A 20,740-nucleotide genomic window follows, 5' to 3' on the forward strand; every position below is an offset into this window, starting at 1 on the left:
CTCCCAACATTCACCCCCAAGGCAAAGCTAGAATTCCTCCAAGGATGTCTCAGCATCCAGGGCCAACCAGTAGAAACCGGTTGTCAAGAGGAAGCCACTGTACCTCTTTGGTTGGCATTTCACAACCCCAGACTGATACCTATTACCACTGTATACTGTCACCCCTGTCTAAGGCTGTGGTGAATCTACCCCAAGAAAACAGGAAGAACAAAAGGCAGGCACTTCCCTAGGTTTTGCTGAGCACATCCTTCCAGGTTTTCTGACCCTTCCAGATTGCTCCTCCAGGCCTCCACTTGGCCTGGAGGAGCAGTTGCATTTGTATGATTCCGGGCTGTAAACAACTGACAGCAAATGATTCCTGTTTACAGATGAATAATGTCGTCTAGTTTCAGTTGATTTTACTTTCTACTAGAGAAAAAGCCAAATCACTCCAGGATTCCTTGATGCTTCCCCCCCCCCACCCTGTTCCTTCTTTCCCCTTTCTCTCTTTGCAGGTCTTTGTTCTTTTGAATCAATGACAACATTCTGTTTGTGCCATCATTAAGCAGTCAAGTTAGCATATTTCACAGAAGTTCATTTTACTATTACACAAGAATCACGATATCAGCAGTCTTAAAAAAAGTATTAGCTTGACAGACTCTATGCTCCCTTCTCTTACTCCCTCAGTCTGAAAGGCCACCTTTGGCTCTTTCTGCATGACACTCCCAGACTCTTCATATTTCACAGATAATTCTCTGCTCCTCATCATTTCTGCAAACTACCAAACCTGTAATTTGTATGATGTGCCCAGACGCAGTGCTCTTCTGATGTATCCTACCAATCTTTCCTTTGTAGCAGCTGCTATAGTGTACACTGTCTCTTCCACTCAAGGGCTGAGAGCCCTTCATTTACCTCACAGCAGTGACTCACTTATATGTAAGTGACATCTCTCTGCTACCTGAGGACAAGTTCCTTAAGGGTACTGATCACAACTTACTCTCTTTTTTTCCCTCCTTCAGTCAACACAGTAGCTTGAGAGTGCCCAGAAAATACAAATGTCTCATATTATCACGCTCTATGAGCTGGGGCTTTTAATCCAGAATTTTTCTTCCTGTAATCACTTATTTTTATTTGGGAGATCAACTTGCCATATTTTGGATGATGGACTTTCCTTTGCAAGAAAACTCAAACAATGAAACGGGTTTGTACTCAGGAAAACACCAAATAGTGTTTGGTACTATGTGGAGAGACCTGGAAATTAATGTACCTCTGGGAAAATTTCCCCTCAAATACTGGACTGATAGATAATGTTTACACTTAGCTTTCTATGTATAGTCTTATACACTGGTATGATACATAGAGTTCAATTTTTTTTGTTGTTGTTGTTGAATGTATATTTACTGAATGTCCATTGTATATGTGAAGTTTTGACAGATCTTGGGGATTCATTTAGAAATGAAGTATAATTTGAAATCCAAGGAGCTTGTCTGATAATGAAAAGGGGGGGATTTGAGGGAGAGTGGACACATAAGCACAGAGATCAAGGCTGCAATATTGTCACAGGACAATAAAGAAATACCCTGCACTTGGGTATTACAACTACATGAACACTTAAAATAATCAATCATTAGTATCCCTAAGGGAATGATGACATACAAAGTGGCATCTGCTCCCCCAGCAACACACACCCTGCATGTGATTCCTTCTGTGACCTTCAGAACCATAGCCAAGTGTGGGACACCAATATGTGCCTTTCGAATTATGAGAGGATAATAAATGATTCAGATTGCTTTCAGCATATTTGATTTTATGAACTATAAAATATTTTATCAGTTGAAGAGCCTACCGAGTGAATTAAATTTCGCTTCTTCTAATGCCATATAAAGTCAAAGGACTTCATAATATTTGAGCATTAACATTACCACCAAGCATTTTAATTTTTATGGTTTTACTTATGATAATTATTTTTGAGAAAACTATCACCATACCAACCCCAGTCTATTTCATCATTTTTATTTTTCTCATGATGACTTTTAATTTTTACATTTGGTTCCAGGGGAGCCCTCAGGAAAGGCCTTTAAGATTCTACTGTGTGATACTTCATAGGAAAGATGTTAGGTATAGAATAAGACCAACTAATACAAGGAAATGAGAAAGCTTTGCATTGATGTAACTTGTGGTTTTGGATATCACAATGATAAAATTCCAATATTTAAATAAAAAATAACATGATCACAATGACAATGGCAAGCCAACACTAGCCTTTAATATTTTTTCAAGGATTTTCCTTCTCTGGTATCAAGACTTGCTAAAATTATTATAAATTAAGCCATTTTTATAGGTGCAGAATCAAGAAGACCTTTTCTAGATATGTGTAAATGGTATTTTATGCTCTCTGCCTACAAATACACACATTGTCATCCTGCTCATATTTTTGAAGAGAATATTTAAGTCATAAGCTTATTGTCAAGAAACTCCTAAAACTAAGCAAAAATGTGCAGGACAAAAAGGACACTGTAGTCCTTTAATGCTGTCACACTGAAAGGCAAGGAGGAAGGTGACTGAACTTTTTGAAAGGCCCAGTTAAATCAAAGGAGGAAATAACCAAGTCTGGACAGTGTCACTTTATAAAAAGTTCTTAAACTTAAGATAGAGACTTTACTTGTTAGTTTAATGCTTAAAGAGCTTTTATTCCTTCCTGTACATTAAAAATTTACCAAAAGAAAAACCACCACTGTTCCCAAGATACTGTTAGTATTTTCTGTAGCTTCTTAATGACTGTTTAATGCAAAAATATGCATATTCAGTGTTTGCATCAAAGTTTCATACATTGCTACACTTTTCTCTACACACAACAGCATGGCAATCTTTACTTCTTCAACTATATCTTTTTATTGCTACATAATATTTTGTCATAAAATAGTACTATAATTTATTCTACTGTTTTTCTAATTTCCCTTTAGTTAATGTGATGCTGGAGACTGAGCCCAAGGTCTTGCACATGCCATGCAAGCACTTGACCACTGATCTTACATACCCAGCCCTGTTTGTCTGAGTCACATGGCTACTGTGAAGAAATGTTTATCAAAGTAAAACAGTCATGTTTTCTAAACCTGGAAAAACAAATGACAAATCACAAAACATAGCTCTTATCTAACAAGTGCCTGTTGTGGGTTTACTCGCTCTTCTGTTTCTTAGGTATGAAAGGCATCGCTTAAGTTCACAGGAGTTTGTTTCCTGAATGAGTTTTCATTTGAAATTAACATAAGTCTCTCTCATGATGACCACATCATGGTGGGTTACACAGTGCTGTCCTTCACCTATTTACTTTGACGATAGACATGTTGGTTTCTCTCTTATATTTTAAAGTTAATCATTTTACTTAAATATACTTAAACATACTTAAAAATTAATCCCTAATATTAGATTTCTTCAAGTAAGGTTGTTTTATCATCCCTTTATGGATAATGGTGAAAACTGAAAACGTACGTTAAAAACTTGTACTTTGAAATGCTTGCCAGCCAACTTTTGCAGTGACAGTGAAATGACGAAAAACCAGGTAAGGCCTGGGTCATATTTATACTAGTCCTGTTTCCCCCAGAGTAGCACATCTTGGCACATCTACCCCAAGACAGCTGCACTACTTTCCACACATTCACACTTCCATTTTGAAAGATTTCATCACTACAGTCTACATACACATACCTTTTAGACACCGTTTAGCGCCTTCCCCACTTTGAATCTTAATGGTAGTTCTAGAAATACTTTCTGCAACTGCTTCCTTTGGTGGGCTCTGAAATCCATATTAGAGAGCAGTAATTCTGATACAAAAAGGAAAAGGCCCCCACTTACCGCTTCTAATGCATTCACACGGCCCTGCAAATGAAGCAGAACACAGAATTATTAAAAGAAAGTGGTAAGATGACTTCGTTTGCAGGTTTTTGCGTCTACCTGGTATTAGCGAATATTATTTTACAAATAAAAAGCTGGAAACTCCTTACTTAGATGACCTCACCAACAGAAAAATGCACAGGAAAGAAACACAATACCTTTTCTTATTGCACCTACTGATGGATAGGACCTCAGGGCTTAATTTAATAGAAAATGTGATGAATTCAGATCCAGTTACTGAGAGGAATAGCTCCTATCACTACTGTACTGTTAAAATTATCCCCTTAAGGATATATAAGTGGTAGATAAATGTGGGTGGTAGCAGTGGCATGCAAATGACACTAGTGTCACTGGGTAAACATCAAAGTATGTGATCTAGCAAAGTTTAGACTTAACTTCAACAGTTAAAAGTCATAAACAAACACTAACAAGAAAGATTCCTATGTAACCAAGGGCCCTGCTATATAGCGACGACTCTGTACAGTAACTATAGAATCTAGTTCATAGAAATCTGGTTTTAAAGGAGTCCTAGACAACAACATTACTTAACAAGCCAAATGATTAAGGAAAAAGTAGTTTTGAAATCGATAACCATAATCACAACTCTTTCTAGAGGGGAAAGGTGGAAACTGGACATATTCACCAGGTTTAAAACCAGGATTTGAGAGAAGCTAATTCTGAAAAGCAAGATGGAATGTCATATTTTCCAGGGGGTCAGGCTAAGTGTTGTTCTTCTGCCATTTTGAGTATTTGAAGGAAATCTACGGAATCTGGATTATTTTCCTTCAATTAGATTCATTCTTTTTGCCTTACCAGAAACCGAGGGCTTTTACCTATAAGTAGACCCCAAGTCTTCACACTGACAAACTGAGTAGAGCAGCCTGAAACATTTGGCTATGAGGGCACAAGTTAGTATATTAACACCATATATTATGGAAAGCAATCCAAAGCTGACTGCTGAGAAACAGTATTTGTTTAATTACATTTTATTGGCATACTTGGTAGGACTTCTTGCCATCACAATTTTCAAAAATCAGTATTCCATGGGGACTTATGGAGTGCCATGTTTGAGCACTATCATGAATGCCTACTCTGTTGCTACTAGACTTTTATTGACAGCAAACCTGAACATCACCATTCAGTAATACCTAACTGTCCTGAGAAGACTAAGTGGACAGAAGCCCTAACCACTTTATATGAACCACTGTGTAGGGAATGAAAATATCTATAACCCTTACATGGACTTGATCTTTCCCCAATACCATGCTCTGTGGGCTGATAATGTTTAAGATTACTATATTGTAAGAAAACACATATAACCGGCTTGAAATAAGCAAATTCATATAATGTCAAAACAGAAGGGCAATTTCCATCTGCTTTGACTTTTATCACACTTATGGCAGATATCATACTGATTCATGCTATGTCTGAATTCTATCCATCTGTTTTCATCCTTATCACACTTATGCCAAAGATAATCTTATTTATGCTATATGTCTGGATTTTATCTAAATATTTGTATGACTTGTAAACATGAGCCTAATCTATACAACTATGAACTCAAACACCGTCTGTTTAACACATAAAGGGCAAAGAGCACTGAGTCTACTGTGGCTTACTAATACCTACTTGTCTACAGCCTACTTTCTTCCTAAGTAATAATGGAATCAGGGATGCCATGGAAAATGAATGCAAAGCAAACAAAGAAATAAGAAGAGCCAGGAGTAGCCTGTGAGGTGGCTTATGGGTAGTGCATGCCAATAAATAATCTGAGTTTGCTCTCTGGGAAACACAAGGGAGAATGAGAGTCAACTTTTGGTGTTATGTTTGGACATTTACAGGCGTACCCACCCACCCACAAATAAGTAAACTGCAAGTGGGTTTTTTAAATGAGGAAATAGGAAGTTCTTATTAACATAAACTTTATTCATTCAAATTGTCAAATAATAACAAGAACAGCTAATAAGAGTCCAGTCATTGCACCCATTATTGAGCATGGTCTAAACAACATAGTTGTAAAGTAGGATATAAATAAGACAAAACAACTCCTTATTTTTAATTAAGGTGATTTAAAAACTTATGAATGTAGAAAACCATAACTGGCCACAAATGCAACTAATTGTCTTACTAAGATCTTCAGTGGTGGGTTGCTCTTTCTTCTTCTCTTTGAATTGCCCAATTTTGTTTCCATAGATTTTACCTTCAAGCACCAACTATAAGCTCAACAGACTTTAAAATCCTTATTTTTAAGTCTAAACCCTGAAAAGCATGGTAAGGGTAGTTAAAGGTTGAAGGCTCAGAGAGGGACAACAACCTACACACTAATGAAGATATTGTTGTGGTAACCAAATTATTTTAGGTGATGGATTATTGATATTTACAGTCACAGACTTGAGTGTCTGTTGAAAATAAATTCTTTAAGGAAAATGAACATTGTATATAACACACTTATACACATAATTTCATATAGGCTTTTAAGACAATGGCAGATGCTCCAAGAAGATCTAAGGACCTCCAGTTCTTTTAAAACATATAAAATAAAATGTAGAAATAGTACATAAATAAATTATATTAAACAAATCTACTTCTCCTTTAGGAAATGTTTTTGGATAACTAACACTAGGATTGAGGAGGAAAGAAACAATTAAGACTAATACTGAGGCAAAAATATGAATCTCTGAGGGGAGTATAAGATTAAACAACAAAATAAAAAAAATAAATAAATCAAAGAGAAAAGTTCCTTTAAATATTTTAAAGAAACAAAGTTTAGGGAGAACGAAGTCTACAGTGTTATCATTAGGACTCCTTTGTGATTAGATAATTTTCTAGCACTCTTTAATTATAGGACATAGTTTAAGACACATCGGCAGTGGCAACAGATAATGGTTTTAATGTATACAGGATTCCCATGGAGCTGGACAGTTACTGGCTTAAATGTGCAGGGCTAACAGCTATTCCCACACGTGACCATCATAAACTATCTAGTGAGAATAATGCAGCTAGACATTGTGTTCTAATTTATTCTGGGCTTGACAGGCCATGTAGACAGAGCTATATTTGGGAGGAAGCTTACAGCATGCATACTGTTCAAATGTATTTTAACTTTTTAGGACGAGGTGAATACTCTGCTGTGAACCATAAATATTCATTTACTGGTGGTCACAATGGAGTGTGCATTAGAATTCAGGAATGAACCAAGGCAAATTCATTAACATCGCTGCAGATGGGAAAGGACTGTCGGCCAGGTTGGAAATGAGCATGAAATGGATCACTGGTATCTGAATGGCAGATCACTAACAGTTCACTTCAATCAGCTGAACCAATCAATTAGACATAGTGAATTAGCAATCACACTTAAGAGATGAATTAGAAGCTTACTGATTAAAATACTATGAATTACTGTGCTGTAGGTAAGGGCAGATGAAGAACTCTAGTGGCCACATCACAATCACGTAGCATTTTCAGAGAAGGGCTTTAATAGTATCACAAATATAGGAGAAAAATAACCTGGCATACAAACATGAAATGAACCTGTCTTTTCCAAGTCAACATAATACAAGTAAAATAATTTTGTAATCTTCTTTGGAATAGAAAGATTATGATGGATATATAGTTTTCAAAAAGAAAATCCCACAGTGAGGACATCTTCCCACTAAAAGCAAATAGCCTATTCTAGAATGTAACTTCTCAGCTTCACCCCAAATCCCACTACATTGTGCTCATCTTCACCTAGTCTTCTCTGTATACATGTACTCATGTGCCCATGTGACCATGTGTGTGTACGTGGAGAGCAGGAGTCAATGTTGGGAATCTTCCTCAATCACAATCTACATTAGTCTTTGAGATAGCATCTCTCACAGAATTGCAATCATTTGGCTAAATTAACTAGTCAGCACACCTGAAAACTCCTCCTTTCTCCAGCTGCCCATCACTTTGAGTACACTGATATACTGGAATGTCCAATTCTGTGAGTGGTGATAGAAATCTGGCCCTTATGCATGCACAGCAGAAATATTACCAACTGAGCCACTTCATCAAGCCCAATGTCAACTATATCTACTGGACAGTCATGCTGTACCTGCTATGGCTTTAACAAAGGATATGTGTATGGAACAAAATGCCAGTAAACAGTTGCATTTAATGGTTAGCCATAGCTTAATAACTAAAAAAGTAGAAATAACCTCACATTCTTTCCCAAATGTCAAGATAGTACAAAGAAAGGAAGAACAAATCTTTTATTGACTATCATCAACAAGATAAGCATTCCTAGAGGGATTTCAAAAAAACTTAAATAAAACAAAGGTTTAAAAAACAATCTCAATTATTTCACTAGATACTGAAAAAGTCTTTGACATAATCCAACACCCCTTCATGATTAAGGTATTGGAAAGATCAGGGATACGAGGAACATACTGAAACATAATAAAAGCAATATACAGCAAACTAACAGTCAACATCAAACTAAATGGAGAGAAACTCTATGTAATTCCTCTAAAATCAGGAACAAGACAAGGCTGTCCACTCTCTCCATATCTCTTCAATCCTGTATTTGAAGTTCTAGCTAGACCAATAAGAAAACAAAAGGAGATCAAGGAGATACAAATTAGAAAGGAAGAAGTCAAACTTTCACTATTTGCAGATGTTTACATAAGTGACCCAAAAAAACTTTACCAAGGAACTCCTACAGCTGATAAACACATTCAACAAATTAGCAGGATACAAGATTAACTCCAAAAAAAAAAAAAAAAAAACCAGAAAAACAGTAGCCCGACTATACACAGACAACAAAGGGGCTGAGAAAGAAACCAGAGAAACATCACCTTTTACAATAGCCACAAACAACATAAAGTATCTTAGGAAAATGTTAACCAAACATGTGAAAGATGTATCTAATAAGAACTTTGATTGACATGTAAAATAATAAATAAATTAATTAAATAAAATAAAAAATAAGAACTTTAGTCTTTAAAGAAAGAAATTAAAGAGGATACCAGAAAATGGAAAGATCTTCCATGCTCTTGGATAGGTAGGAACAACATAGTAAAAATGGCAATGTTGCCAAAAGCAATCTATAGATTCAATGCAATCCCCATCAAAATCCTATCACAATTCTTCACAGACCATGAAAGAACAATACTCAACTTTATATGGAAAAACAAAAGCCCCAGGATAGCCAAATCAATCCTGTACAATAAAGGAACTTCTGGAGGCATCACTATCCCTGACTTCAAGCTCTATTATAGAGCTATAGTCCTGAAAAACATCTCAGTATTGGCACAAAAATAGACAAAAGTAGACCAATGGAATAGAACTGAAAACCCTGATATTAACCCACACACCTATGAACACCCGAGAAAAAGAAGCTAAAATTATACAATGGAAAAAAGAAAGCATTTTCAACAAATGGTGCATAACTGGATGCTGACTCATAGAAGACTGCAGGTAGATCCATATCTATCACCATGCACAAAACTCAAGTCCACATGGATCAAAGACCTCAACATAAATAGAGCCACATTGAACATCTTAGAAGACAACATGGGAGGTGCCCTTGAACAAATTGTACAGGAGACCACTTCCTGAACATAATACCAGTAGCATAGACACTGAGATCAACAATTAATATATGGGACCTCCAGAAATTGAAAAGCTTCTGTAAGGCAAAGGACATAGTCAACAAGACAAAACAGAAGCAAACAGAATGGGAAAAGATCTTCACCAACCCCACATCTGACACAGGGCTGATCTTCAAAATATAAGAAGAACTCAAGAAGCTAGTTACCAAAACACCAAACAATACAACTGAAGTGGGGTATGGAACTAAATAGCAAATTGTCAACAGAGAAATCTAAAATGACTGAAAGACACTTAAGAAAGTACTCAACATCCTTAGCCATTAGAGAAATGCAAATCAAAACAACTCTGAGATATTATATTACTCCTGAATCCCTAAAATCAAAACCACCAAAGACAGAGAAGATGTGGAGAAATGGGAACACTCCTCCACTACTGGTGAGAGTGCAAACTCATACAGCCAATTTGGAAATCAGTGTGGGAATTCCTCAGTAAAATGGGAATCAGTCTACCTCAAGATCCAGCAATTCCATTCTTAGGCATATACGCAAAAGATGCACATTCATACAAGGACATCTTTTCAAATATGTTCATAGCAGCATTTATTTATAATAGCCAGAAGCTGGAAGCAACCTAAATGCCCCTCAACTGAAGAATAGATGGAGAAAGTGTGTTACTTTTACAAAATGGAGTACTACTCAGGGGGAAAAGACAATGGAATCTTAAAATTCACAGGTAAACAGATGGAACTAGAAAAAACCATCCTGAGTGAGGTAACCCAGTCACAAAAAGATAAACATGGTATGTATTCACGCATGTATAGTTTTTAGGAAAACAACAAAGAATTACCAGCCAACCATCCACACTGCCAGAAAAGCTAGGAAATAAGGAGGACCCTCAGAGAGAGACCTACATGGTCTCCTGGAGAAGGGGAAAGGGACAAGATCTCCCAAGCAAATTTGGAGCATGGTGGGAGGGGAGAGGGAATTGGGAGGAAGAGGAGGAAGGAGGTAGGCACAAGGGAGCAGGAAGATTGACTCAGGGAAAGAATATAGGAGACCAAGAAAAGAGATACCATAGTAGAGAGAGCCATTATAGGCTTTAAGAGAAATTTGGCACCAGGGAAATATCTGGAGATCTACAAGGATGACCCCAACTAACAATCTAAGCAATAGTGAGAAGCTACCTTAAGTACCCTTCCCTGATAATGAGATTGATGACTACCCTATATGCCATTCTAGAGCCTTCATCTAGTAGCTGATGGAGGCAGAAGCAGACACCCACAGCTAAACACTGAGCCGAATTCCTGGAATCCAGTTGCAGAGAGGGAGGAGTGATGAGCAAAGGAGTTAAGACCAGGCTGGAGAAACCCACAGAAACTGCTGATCTGAACATGGGGAGCTCATAGATCCCAGGCTGATAGCTGGGAAACCAGCATAGGACTGACCCAGACCCCCTGAATGTGGGTGTTAGTTAGGAGGCCTGGGCAGTCTATGGGGCCTCTGGTAGTGGATCAGTATTTATCCCTAGTGTATGAATGGACTTTGGAAGCCCATTCCACAGAGAGGGTACTCCCTCAGCCTAGACACATGGGTGAGGGCCTAGGCCCTGCTCCAAATGATATGACAGACTTTGAAGACTCTCTATTGAAGGCCTCGCCCTCCCTAGGTAGCAAAAAGGGGATGGGATGGGGGTTGCTGGGGGGGGGGACAAGGAGACAATGGGAGGCTACAGGAACTGGGATTGATATGTAAAACAAGCTTGTTTCAAATTTAAATCTAAAAAATATCAAAAATAACACAATCTCACAGCAACATCAAAAATAGTAGAATATAGTATAAATTGGTTCTGAATATACTAAATACATGCAATTATGACCTATATATGAAATTGCATGTTCTCTTTCAATAGTCAAACCAAGTTACCCTAGACTCTCTTGAGGATGGATGGTATTAGAGAAGTTTACACTGGTGTACCAATCATCCAATGTTCAATTTACCCATCAAGAGATACTAAGCACTTAATGTTTCCTCATCACACCAGATACTATGAGTACATTTCATTAGCTACTTATGTGCTTTTCTCCAAACTAACCTACTTTGGGGTCCAAAATGACAAATCAGAACTAATGAAAGAAATGAAAACAATACAAGTGAAGGTTATCTTAAAATGGTGTCACTAAATGGCCAAAAACTTACCAAAAGAAGCAAGTATAAAGTGGCATGTCAAGTCATGCCCTAGACATAGTGTCTAATGATACTCCTTGTCATCTGGCCTGGTGTGGAAAGTGTCTGAGATGCAGAGCCAATTACAGGATTTAAAAGTAGATTCAAAGTGTCTCTCCCCTTTTCCAATCCGTTCTCTCAGGTAGGGTATTACTGTTGCCTGTGATGCCTATGAGCCTACAGCTGGCTTCTGGGCCTTGTTCTGCTTTGCCTTCAGATTAGCACTTAAGTTTGTGTTTTTGCTTATTACCAGGTTATTACTGATCATGACAAATCAGATGGCTGTTAGGAGAGTCTCACAAGGATGGGATGCAATTTTTTAACTACTGTTGAGGGAAATGCAGAAAGGCCTGACTAATGGTTTGTGGATGGGGTGGGTGAATGAAGCTTTGTAGATCTGTCTCTAGAATTCAGACTGAAAAGTACAGCCAGAAAGGAGTGGGGGGTTACCTCAAAATGATAGAAATACTTGCAGGTAATTTCATTAAATTGGTACTAAAATTGGGTTTATTCACTATTTCAAAAACAAGAAGCAGAGACTTTTTAAATCAAGGATTATTTCAAGATTGCTCTTATAAAATACAATGTAATGGGGTATATTAGGTATATGTCTATAAAATGTATCTTAAAGAAATAAAATGAAGGTGGAAGATGGAATTATTGTTCTCCTGGGAGCTCTCAATTCCACACTGAAATGCCTACTAGTGGGAAACAAAGACATTTTGTTCATTGTGTGGCATCTGGGATACAGCCCAAGTGAAAATTATCTGTAGATAAAATATAGCCTATGGTGGTGTTTGGGGCAGTGTAAATGACAGCTGATAAGATTTCTAATATTGACTATCCCCAGAGAGATATGTAAGAACAGCAGTTGGGGAGTAGAAGAAGAAAGCCAGAGACTCAGAAATTAATACATTATAATTTTTTCAAAGATTTACACTTTACAAATTAGAGTATGGGTCTCCAGATGTGAGGTTAGTCACACATTTGCAAAACTGCCCCGAAGCCTGAGCAGGTCATACTGCATGGTTGATTATGCCATGGCTTATGAACAAGGACATGTCATGGAGAATGTGTAGGAAATATAGGGTGGACTTGCTTTTTCAGGTAGAATAGGATATGTACCTAATGGCCTCCAGAAGTAGCTGGCCAAAGGAAAGCCCTAAGTAGCACATCTCCTTTATTTCCCTCAGGGGCACAAATTTGGGCTTCTTGGGAGAAAATTATCACAAGAAAACCTGTATAAGGATAGGACCCTTTGGCCCAAGTACCTTCCTCCAGAGGACTGAATTTGTAGCCTTATCCTTACCTGTCCTGTGTGTCACACAGCTGAATTTAAATGGCACAACCACCCAGTCCACTTGGTGAGCAAATGGCTCATCTCTGTGCAATTCCAATAACCCACATCTTAATTTACACAGAGTAATTTACTCAACCCTCTGCAAGAAACTCATCAGACAACTTCACACCTTTGGTTCCCACATTCCTCCTGAGTGTTTGTGTGTCTAGCTGGCTACTTCTCGGTGTTACGTGACAGGGGGCTGTAGCTGAGGAAATGGAAACTTGAACTGGAAGTTTTGCAACAATCTATTTGGCTGACTTTATGTTATATTACCTTTTTTTTTTTTCCTTCCTAACAGGTTTGCCTTTAATTAAAGCACTATTATTAATTGGTATTTCCTAATACACAGAGACAGATATAAAAGAAAGGTAGTTAAAGAATGCAAGATTAACCTCAGATTCCCTGCCCTTAGGCAACCAATAGGAAGCTATTCTTTATATCTAGTGATATAGAGTTAAAACACAAGTGAATGATTTGTTTACATGTCCCCATGGGAAGCATACCTGAAGGCTGGAAGATCCTGTATGTCCTAAAATAAAGCAGATGCATTTTTTGGCTATTCAATGTAAATATCCTAAATATTCCTATCTATGACATACTTAACTGCTTTATCTTCAAATTGAGCTGCATTCTGAGTTTTCACTGCAGACTGACTAGCTTCTTCCCAAGGCGGAAGTTTAAATAGCAGATTCGGCTGTTTAAGAGAGATGTGAGTTATCAAAGAGTTGGAAAGCTCTCTTATCTTAGTTATTGGGATGCTCAAAATAGCATAGCTATAAAAATAACATGAATACAGACCATAATTTTCAACTAATTTTTAAATTTCTACATTTAGAGAAAATGTTATCATGCAATGTTTTGAAATGCTTCCCCAGATAAGTCCTTATTCAACTTAAAATCACATAGTCTCGAGAAATCATCACTTGAAATTTCAAACATTGTCCCCTCCAGGGTGATAAAGAACACAGGGAGTTAGTGTAATGTGCCCAAGTCTTGATTCCACAAAAGTGTACTGGAAGAAAGGGCTACTCATTTCCCAGGTCTAAGAAGAAAAGGGATAAGTAGAATTATGGCTTTTCAGTAACCACCTGTGGGCGATCTCATTACCATGCAGGCTACTCAGACTCTCAAATTTACCATGGATAACAGAACATCCAGGATGCTGAGTGATTGTACACCAGGAAGGTCTGATCATATGACATTAAACTTTCCTTCCATCTGCCAAATTACCCTAAATTCTACCAACAGAAATGTTATCCTTTGTAGAAGTGAAAGATTTATTTCCTATTTCCCTTTGCCAGTTCATCTTCCAAATGGCAAGCATTTTTTTTCTTTTCCACTAGATTACCATGAAGCTAGTCCAGGAGTCAGGAGAGTTGGCCAGATTCAGTCAGCTACCTGTTTTCACAGGACCATGCACTGAAATGGTCTTTATATTTTATTTGGTTGAACAAAACCAAAGCAGAATAATACTATATGAAATTGCATGAAATCAAAATTCCAGTGTCTTTAAAGACAGTTTTATTGGAACACAGTCTGGTGATTACTTATCCTTGTCTATGACATTTACCATGACACAATGCATAGCCTGAGCATAAGACAAGCACAACTGAAAGTATTTGGAATTTAGATCTTTTAACAAAGTGTAGTGAATATGGAAAGATATTGGTGCCTGGTAATAATTACTTTCTGCTTGACAAAGGTCACTGTGGGTTCCTAGGAAAGATAAGGTCTCTCTCTCTCTCTCTCTCTCTCTCTCTCTCTCTCTCTCTCTCTCTCTTTCTCACACACACACACACACACAGAGAGAGAGAGAGAGAGAGAGAGAGAGAGAGAGAGGTAGAAAGAGAAGTGGAGAGAAGGGAAAGGAGAAGAGAAAGAAGGTCATAGTATTTTTATCCAACTGTAAAACACTCTTTGCAAGTTGGTGATGCATAAATATCAATGCTCAGACTACAAACTATTCCTTGGTGAAAAGTTTCTACACCCTGATAAGCCTCTCCACCAATGAGACAATCCAAATCAGATAAAAATCAAACCAAATTAGAAAAGGCCCTCATTTAATGGATACAATGCTCTCAGATGGCTTTCTAGTGCCCCCAGAGAAGAAATAGAAAAGGGAAACAGGAAAAACCACACATCTGTTCTCTGGGGAAGGGGTCATCATTTGGTGGGCTTTCTGAGATGGAGCAGGGATTGGAGGGAGATGGGGGAGGAGGGTTTGGGTGAAACCTCCATCCTTAACATCCCAGACTCTGTGAGTATGGATGCCAGGGGCTGGGGTGAAGTTTCTACCATAACACTAGGGCCATTGTTTATTTCTTTTATAATTTTTGTTTTTCATTTCCTTCCATTGCCCTGTTTCTTTTCTTCCCCCCTCCTTTGTTTCCACTAATTTATGTACTGAATTCATTCACATGTATTGAGATGGATAATTCTGGCTTTTTGGTGGAGCTCACATTTTAAAGGAGAGAGCAAAGATACAAATAAAGGTGTCTAGGGGTTGGGCCTGGGGTATGTATGGGTGGAGGTTTACTGTGCATAGAGACAGCCCTTAGGAGAGGCACAATTTGAGGAGATGCTTAAAGGATGGAAATGAGAAAGTCATTGAAAGATCCCAGAAAAAGTAAATTACAGTGAATAGCAATGCAAAGATCCAGAGAGAAGAAAGACTTTGCTTAATTCTAAGGACATATTGAGTTCTCTGTGCTGTCTACCAAAACATCTCTTTCAGTTGCTTACATCAAATGTAACACTGGCTTTTCAAGTTTAGGTACCAAGAATTGTATTAAATACTTTTAACATATGTTCTTAATTATAATATTTCTCCAAATTCCCAAGAACAGATTACAATTAATTTTATTTAAAATAAAAAAAACAGAATAAAAACATCAGTGTTGGATTTCTTATCATGCTTATGATGGAGCTTAGACTGTAATACAAGTCTACTGAAATCTATTACTATAATACATATTCTCTCTGTCTTTCTCTGTTCTCTCTCTCAGTTTCCTCTTCATTGAGACAGAAACTTGGTATGTATGCCAGGCTGGACTCAAACTCTTAACCCTCCTGTCTCAGTCTCCCAAATCCCATTCCACCCATTCTTGGGGGAAAAAAAACAAAAACAAGTTGGCAAATCTGCTTCTTAATGGCCTGGGAAAGGAGGCCATTGGCAGAAACATACTGACAATGAGGTTTTCTGAGCAAACAAGTAATAAATACTTTCCAGTTATCATGTTATATTGTATGCAGCTTTAGAGATCCACTGGAAAACTCTTGACACCTCCTCCTTTAGAGTCCCAAAGGTAGAAGAGCACTCCTGAACCCCATCTTTAATAGCTATCAGATGACAGTGGGAAAAAAACCCACATACTACATCACAATAAACTTTAATGTTCAAATAAAAACTGTTATTTGTACATCTATTTATACTTATTTCACTACATAATAAAAAGGAATGAATTTTTGCTGTATGTGTTCTTGAGTCGGTTCCACTATCAGGCAAACACTGACATATGGGTTCAAACTCACTGGGGGGAACAGCAGAATGAAAAGGGCACAATTCTAAACTGAATTAGCCTAGACACTGTGCAGTTACATGACACTACCATTGTGCTGGCACCCTAGTTCTTTGAAATGTAGACTGCAGCAAGTTCTTCACTACTGGAGAGCCCAAATTCACCAACTTTGCCTGTGTTCGTGGCAACTCTATTGAATATCTCCTAAAACTGATGTCTATTCAACTGCAATGGGTAATAAAGGTAGAAGATGGTGTGTAGGCAGTGTTTTCTACCTCCTTTCCAGAACGAATATTGAGATATTAAAGACATTGCATGTCATTTACTGATACACTAATGCCCTCACACTCTCTGAAGGCATTAAATCCAGAAACACACTCTGGAAAACAAGAGTGCATAACAGCACATTTTAACATCTGAAAACAACCATGGATTATGATATGAGGAAATGCTTATTAGCCATTTTTCTAGCTCGATTTAGTTTTATCACTTTTTACACAATTTAAAATTTATGGAAATGTTTGAATGGTGCCTTTAATTTTTGCCAGAATATTTTGAACTTGGTTTCAGACTGAAATTGAAGAAGCTGGAGGAGGGTTTGAATAACAACTTTCTTCAGTCTGTTTATTTAAAACATGATGAATAAGCACAAAGAGAAGGTGCAGAATTGAAAAAAGAAAAATGATACTTTCTCCTTCCTAGAAGTGTTTGAGGTTTCTGGATTGTTCAGCATCTTGAACCAAGAGCTGTAATCTTGCTTGCCTGTTAGTAGCCAAATATATCTATCATTGTCCTCATTCACTGTATTTGTGAAAACTTGATGTCAAGTAGTTTTAAAGTCATGGAAAACCATTAAGATACTTCCTTGATGTTACGTTGACTTCTTTAATGTGCGTGCACACAAACACAAACACACACACACACACACACACACACACACACACACACACAATTTCCTATAGCAGAATCACAGTATTTTAACAACACTAACTACCTAGTGTCTGTCAATCAATCATGTTCATAAAAATGAAAAAAGAATAATGGCAAAAAAAAATCAATAAATAAAAAACCCAGAAACCAAGGCAGGGGTGGTGGTAGTAGTGACTGAAAACTCTGTGCTCCACTGCTCTTAAGATATGCCAAGTTCAGTGCAAAGGAGCCAGCTGGATTTGGACAACCCACACAGGCATCAGTGTGTTCATCCATCAATCAGAAGAGCAGTATCTACATTAGAGGTCTATGTAAGGACTAAATGTCAGACTTACATAAAGAACTGCTCTATCAATTCACAATCTCCCCCAATTCAGAATCACCCACCCCTTATTACACACAACATCAATTTGGGATGACTTAACACAACCGTGTTGCTTCTAGTATGGTTGGCTTTGTTTTTTAGACAGGCCTCACTCTTTAATCTAGGTTGGCCTCAAACCTGGGGATAATCCTTTGCCTAGACTTCCTGAGTACTGAGATTATGATCGTGTGCCACCATACCCAGGTTTGATACAGCCCAATCTTGACAGGAATTAGGAAGTGTCACAGAAACGTTTGTTCAATTTAAACATAGTGGGTGTTGAAGATCCCACACTCAGAAATCCTCTGCAGAATTTATTCACATTCTAGAAGCTCAGTCAGAGAAGGGAAAGGGTGGGAACATGGAAATGACAATTAGAGTTTCTTTTGAAAATAGCCAATTCACTTATACAAACTCATGGGAATCACTCATGGATTGATGGAAATCTGTTCCAACCAGAAAGGTGTTAGTATTAGGAAGGTTTTAGGGCTGGGCAGTGGTTGTACATGCCTTTAGTACCAGCTCTTGGGAGGCAGAGGTAGGTGGATCTCTTTGGGTTCTAGGCCAGCCTGGTCTACAAAGCCAGTTTCAGGATAGCCAGGGCTGTTACACAGAGAAACCCTGTCTCAAAACAAACAGACAGATGAATAGATGACAGACAGATACACAGACAGACAGACAGACAGACAGACAGACAGACGAATAGATGACAGATAGACAGACAGACAGATGTCTTAGGTGGTTCTTTCCAAGTTGACTGCTCACAGCAGTCACTACTTAAAATACTGCTTTTCACAACTGTCATTATGGTAGAAGGAGAACTATATTAACATGGCTGCCTTCCCAAGTTTCAGGCCAGTTTAGGTGTGTCACATGACATGCACAAGCAGTAAACTATTAAGAGGCACAATGCTAAAATAATCACTTAACTGTGATCCCTAAATGTCCCGAGGTGTAAGGGAATGGTTGGCTCTGGGGACTTGTAGACTTTCCCCAACAAGCTCAAAACCATGAAGCACCATCACGAGCTGAGAGGATTAATTGTGTTTTGGAAGAAAGCACAAGCTGCTATTTGTATCAACCCCTGGGCCTCTGGAGCCCACCTCGGAAGTCAGCTGCCAGGGACTTGGTGCATGAAGTTTCCTAAACCCACCTTGCCTCTTGTGACAGCATTTTATAAAGTCTGAAAAGGATACCCACTAACAGTATTTTAGTACAGTTTGCTACCGAGTAAAACTGGAGCTTTTAAAGACTACGCTTTGTCTCACTCTATGCAAACATGTCCAAATAGTGTCTTCCTTTTAGAAAGCTTTCATATTGACTGAACCCAAAACTGCTGAATCCTCATGACTTGTGCTTCTCATATGGTAAATAAACAAAGCCCAGCATGCTTTTATATTTCTTTTATCCTCAAAAGAAAACAGCCTAGTCAATCAACATCTATCTATACAGAAGGCAATAGAAGACTTCTTTGGGGGATTCTATTTTCATGTTTTATCCTGTCATAAATTGGAATTAAAATTAAGTTGCAAGTTTCAGGTAAAATAGGGTGATAAAATTTAATGACCACTAAAATGTCAGGTAGAACCCACTTTACTGAGCTTGCGTCCCTGCTTTCTGGAAGCCTCTTGATGTAGTAAATTCGAGTGTGCAGATCTAATGAGCTGAGACCTGAATTCACCACGAGACATGCTGCTAATGGCCGTCTCTGCTGAGACCTCATACTGAATTTGAGGCCTCATAAGTCTTCACCTCGTGAGAAAACAGTGATTTTAATGAGCTATTAAATGTGTTGCCTTCAAAGTGGGAAAGGGTGGATTGGCCCTCCTCCCCCACAACCAACCATCTTTATTGTAGCTGATGCCACTGCTTAGGACACCTCATACCCACCCCTGTGTCTCTGAACAGACAGATACATAGTTATTTGCCTGACTTTGACAGGATGCATCCTGGGAAGACTATATGTAGGTGTGTAATGTGATACTTTCTGTTGATAGAAGCTCCACTGTAATTCACAAGAGGAATCCTAGGAATAGACAGGGTACCACGTAGCTTTCTAGCTTAATGAAAGCTTAAACCGTTAATCCAAATTTGTCATTTGTTTCAAACTGAGAATACTAAAAATATCCTTCACATCTCCCAAGAAAATGAGTTATTTCTGGGTCATGAATTGCTCCAATTCGTCTGTGTGAGAGGACAGAGTCTACTTACAGTTACATCCTTTTGAAAATAAATTGAAGGCCTCTTAGCTGTTGCCCCAATCCCTTCATTTATGGACTAAGAGAAAGTGAAAGCTTTAGCTGTTCTACAGTCTGCTGGACATGATTGACAGCAGAACCCAGGAAATGACAAAAGCAGTCTGTCACAAGTCTAGCTCCTCCCCTGATTGTTCAGTAGTAGGACTGGTAATCTCCTGGGTCCACTGAGATATTAATATACTATCATGTTAGCTTCTCCTAGGGAATTTATTTCTGTGTGTTAGTCACATTTATGGTGGTTTTTCTTGTCCAGTTATCTCCAACAATGTACCTGCCAAGTCTATACTGGCATTCTCTATTATAAAACCCTCTAGATCAGTGGTTCTCAACATGCAAGGTGCAAACCTTTTAGGGTTAAACAACCCTTTCATGGGGGAGGGGGTGCCACCTAAGACCATCAGAAAACACAGACATTTACATTAAAATTCATAAGAGTAGCAAAATTACAGCTGTCAAGTAGCAATAAAATAATTTTATAGTTGGTTGAGGGGCTCAACACAACATTAGGAAGGTTGAGAACTACTGCTACAGATTAGTATTTGTCCGGCTTGTTTAAAAAAATAAAAACCTAGAAATTCATTTCTTATTCTGTTCTCTCTCTCTCTCTCTCTCCCCACAAGATCAAGATGCTCCTAGGTAGCTAGCATAAAGTAATCTTC

The 20,740-nt window shown here is 38.1% G+C and overlaps 1 protein-coding gene across 3 annotated transcripts in view; it reads right to left on the bottom strand.

Annotated features, from left to right (window-relative positions):
* The window catches only part of Cep128 (centrosomal protein 128), a 319,467-nt gene that overhangs the window by 58,355 nt on the left and 240,372 nt on the right, over nucleotides 1–20,740 (bottom strand). For all 3 annotated transcript variants that reach the window (XM_051196144.1, XM_051196145.1, XM_051196146.1), the window contains one exon: nucleotides 3,832–3,855. In XM_051196144.1, coding sequence (XP_051052101.1) covers nucleotides 3,832–3,855 — 24 coding nt within the window. The remainder of the gene's footprint in view (nucleotides 1–3,831; nucleotides 3,856–20,740) is intronic.

This window comes from Phodopus roborovskii, unplaced genomic scaffold, assembly GCF_943737965.1.
Source record: "Phodopus roborovskii unplaced genomic scaffold, PHOROB, whole genome shotgun sequence".
NCBI lineage: Eukaryota > Metazoa > Chordata > Mammalia > Rodentia > Cricetidae > Phodopus > Phodopus roborovskii.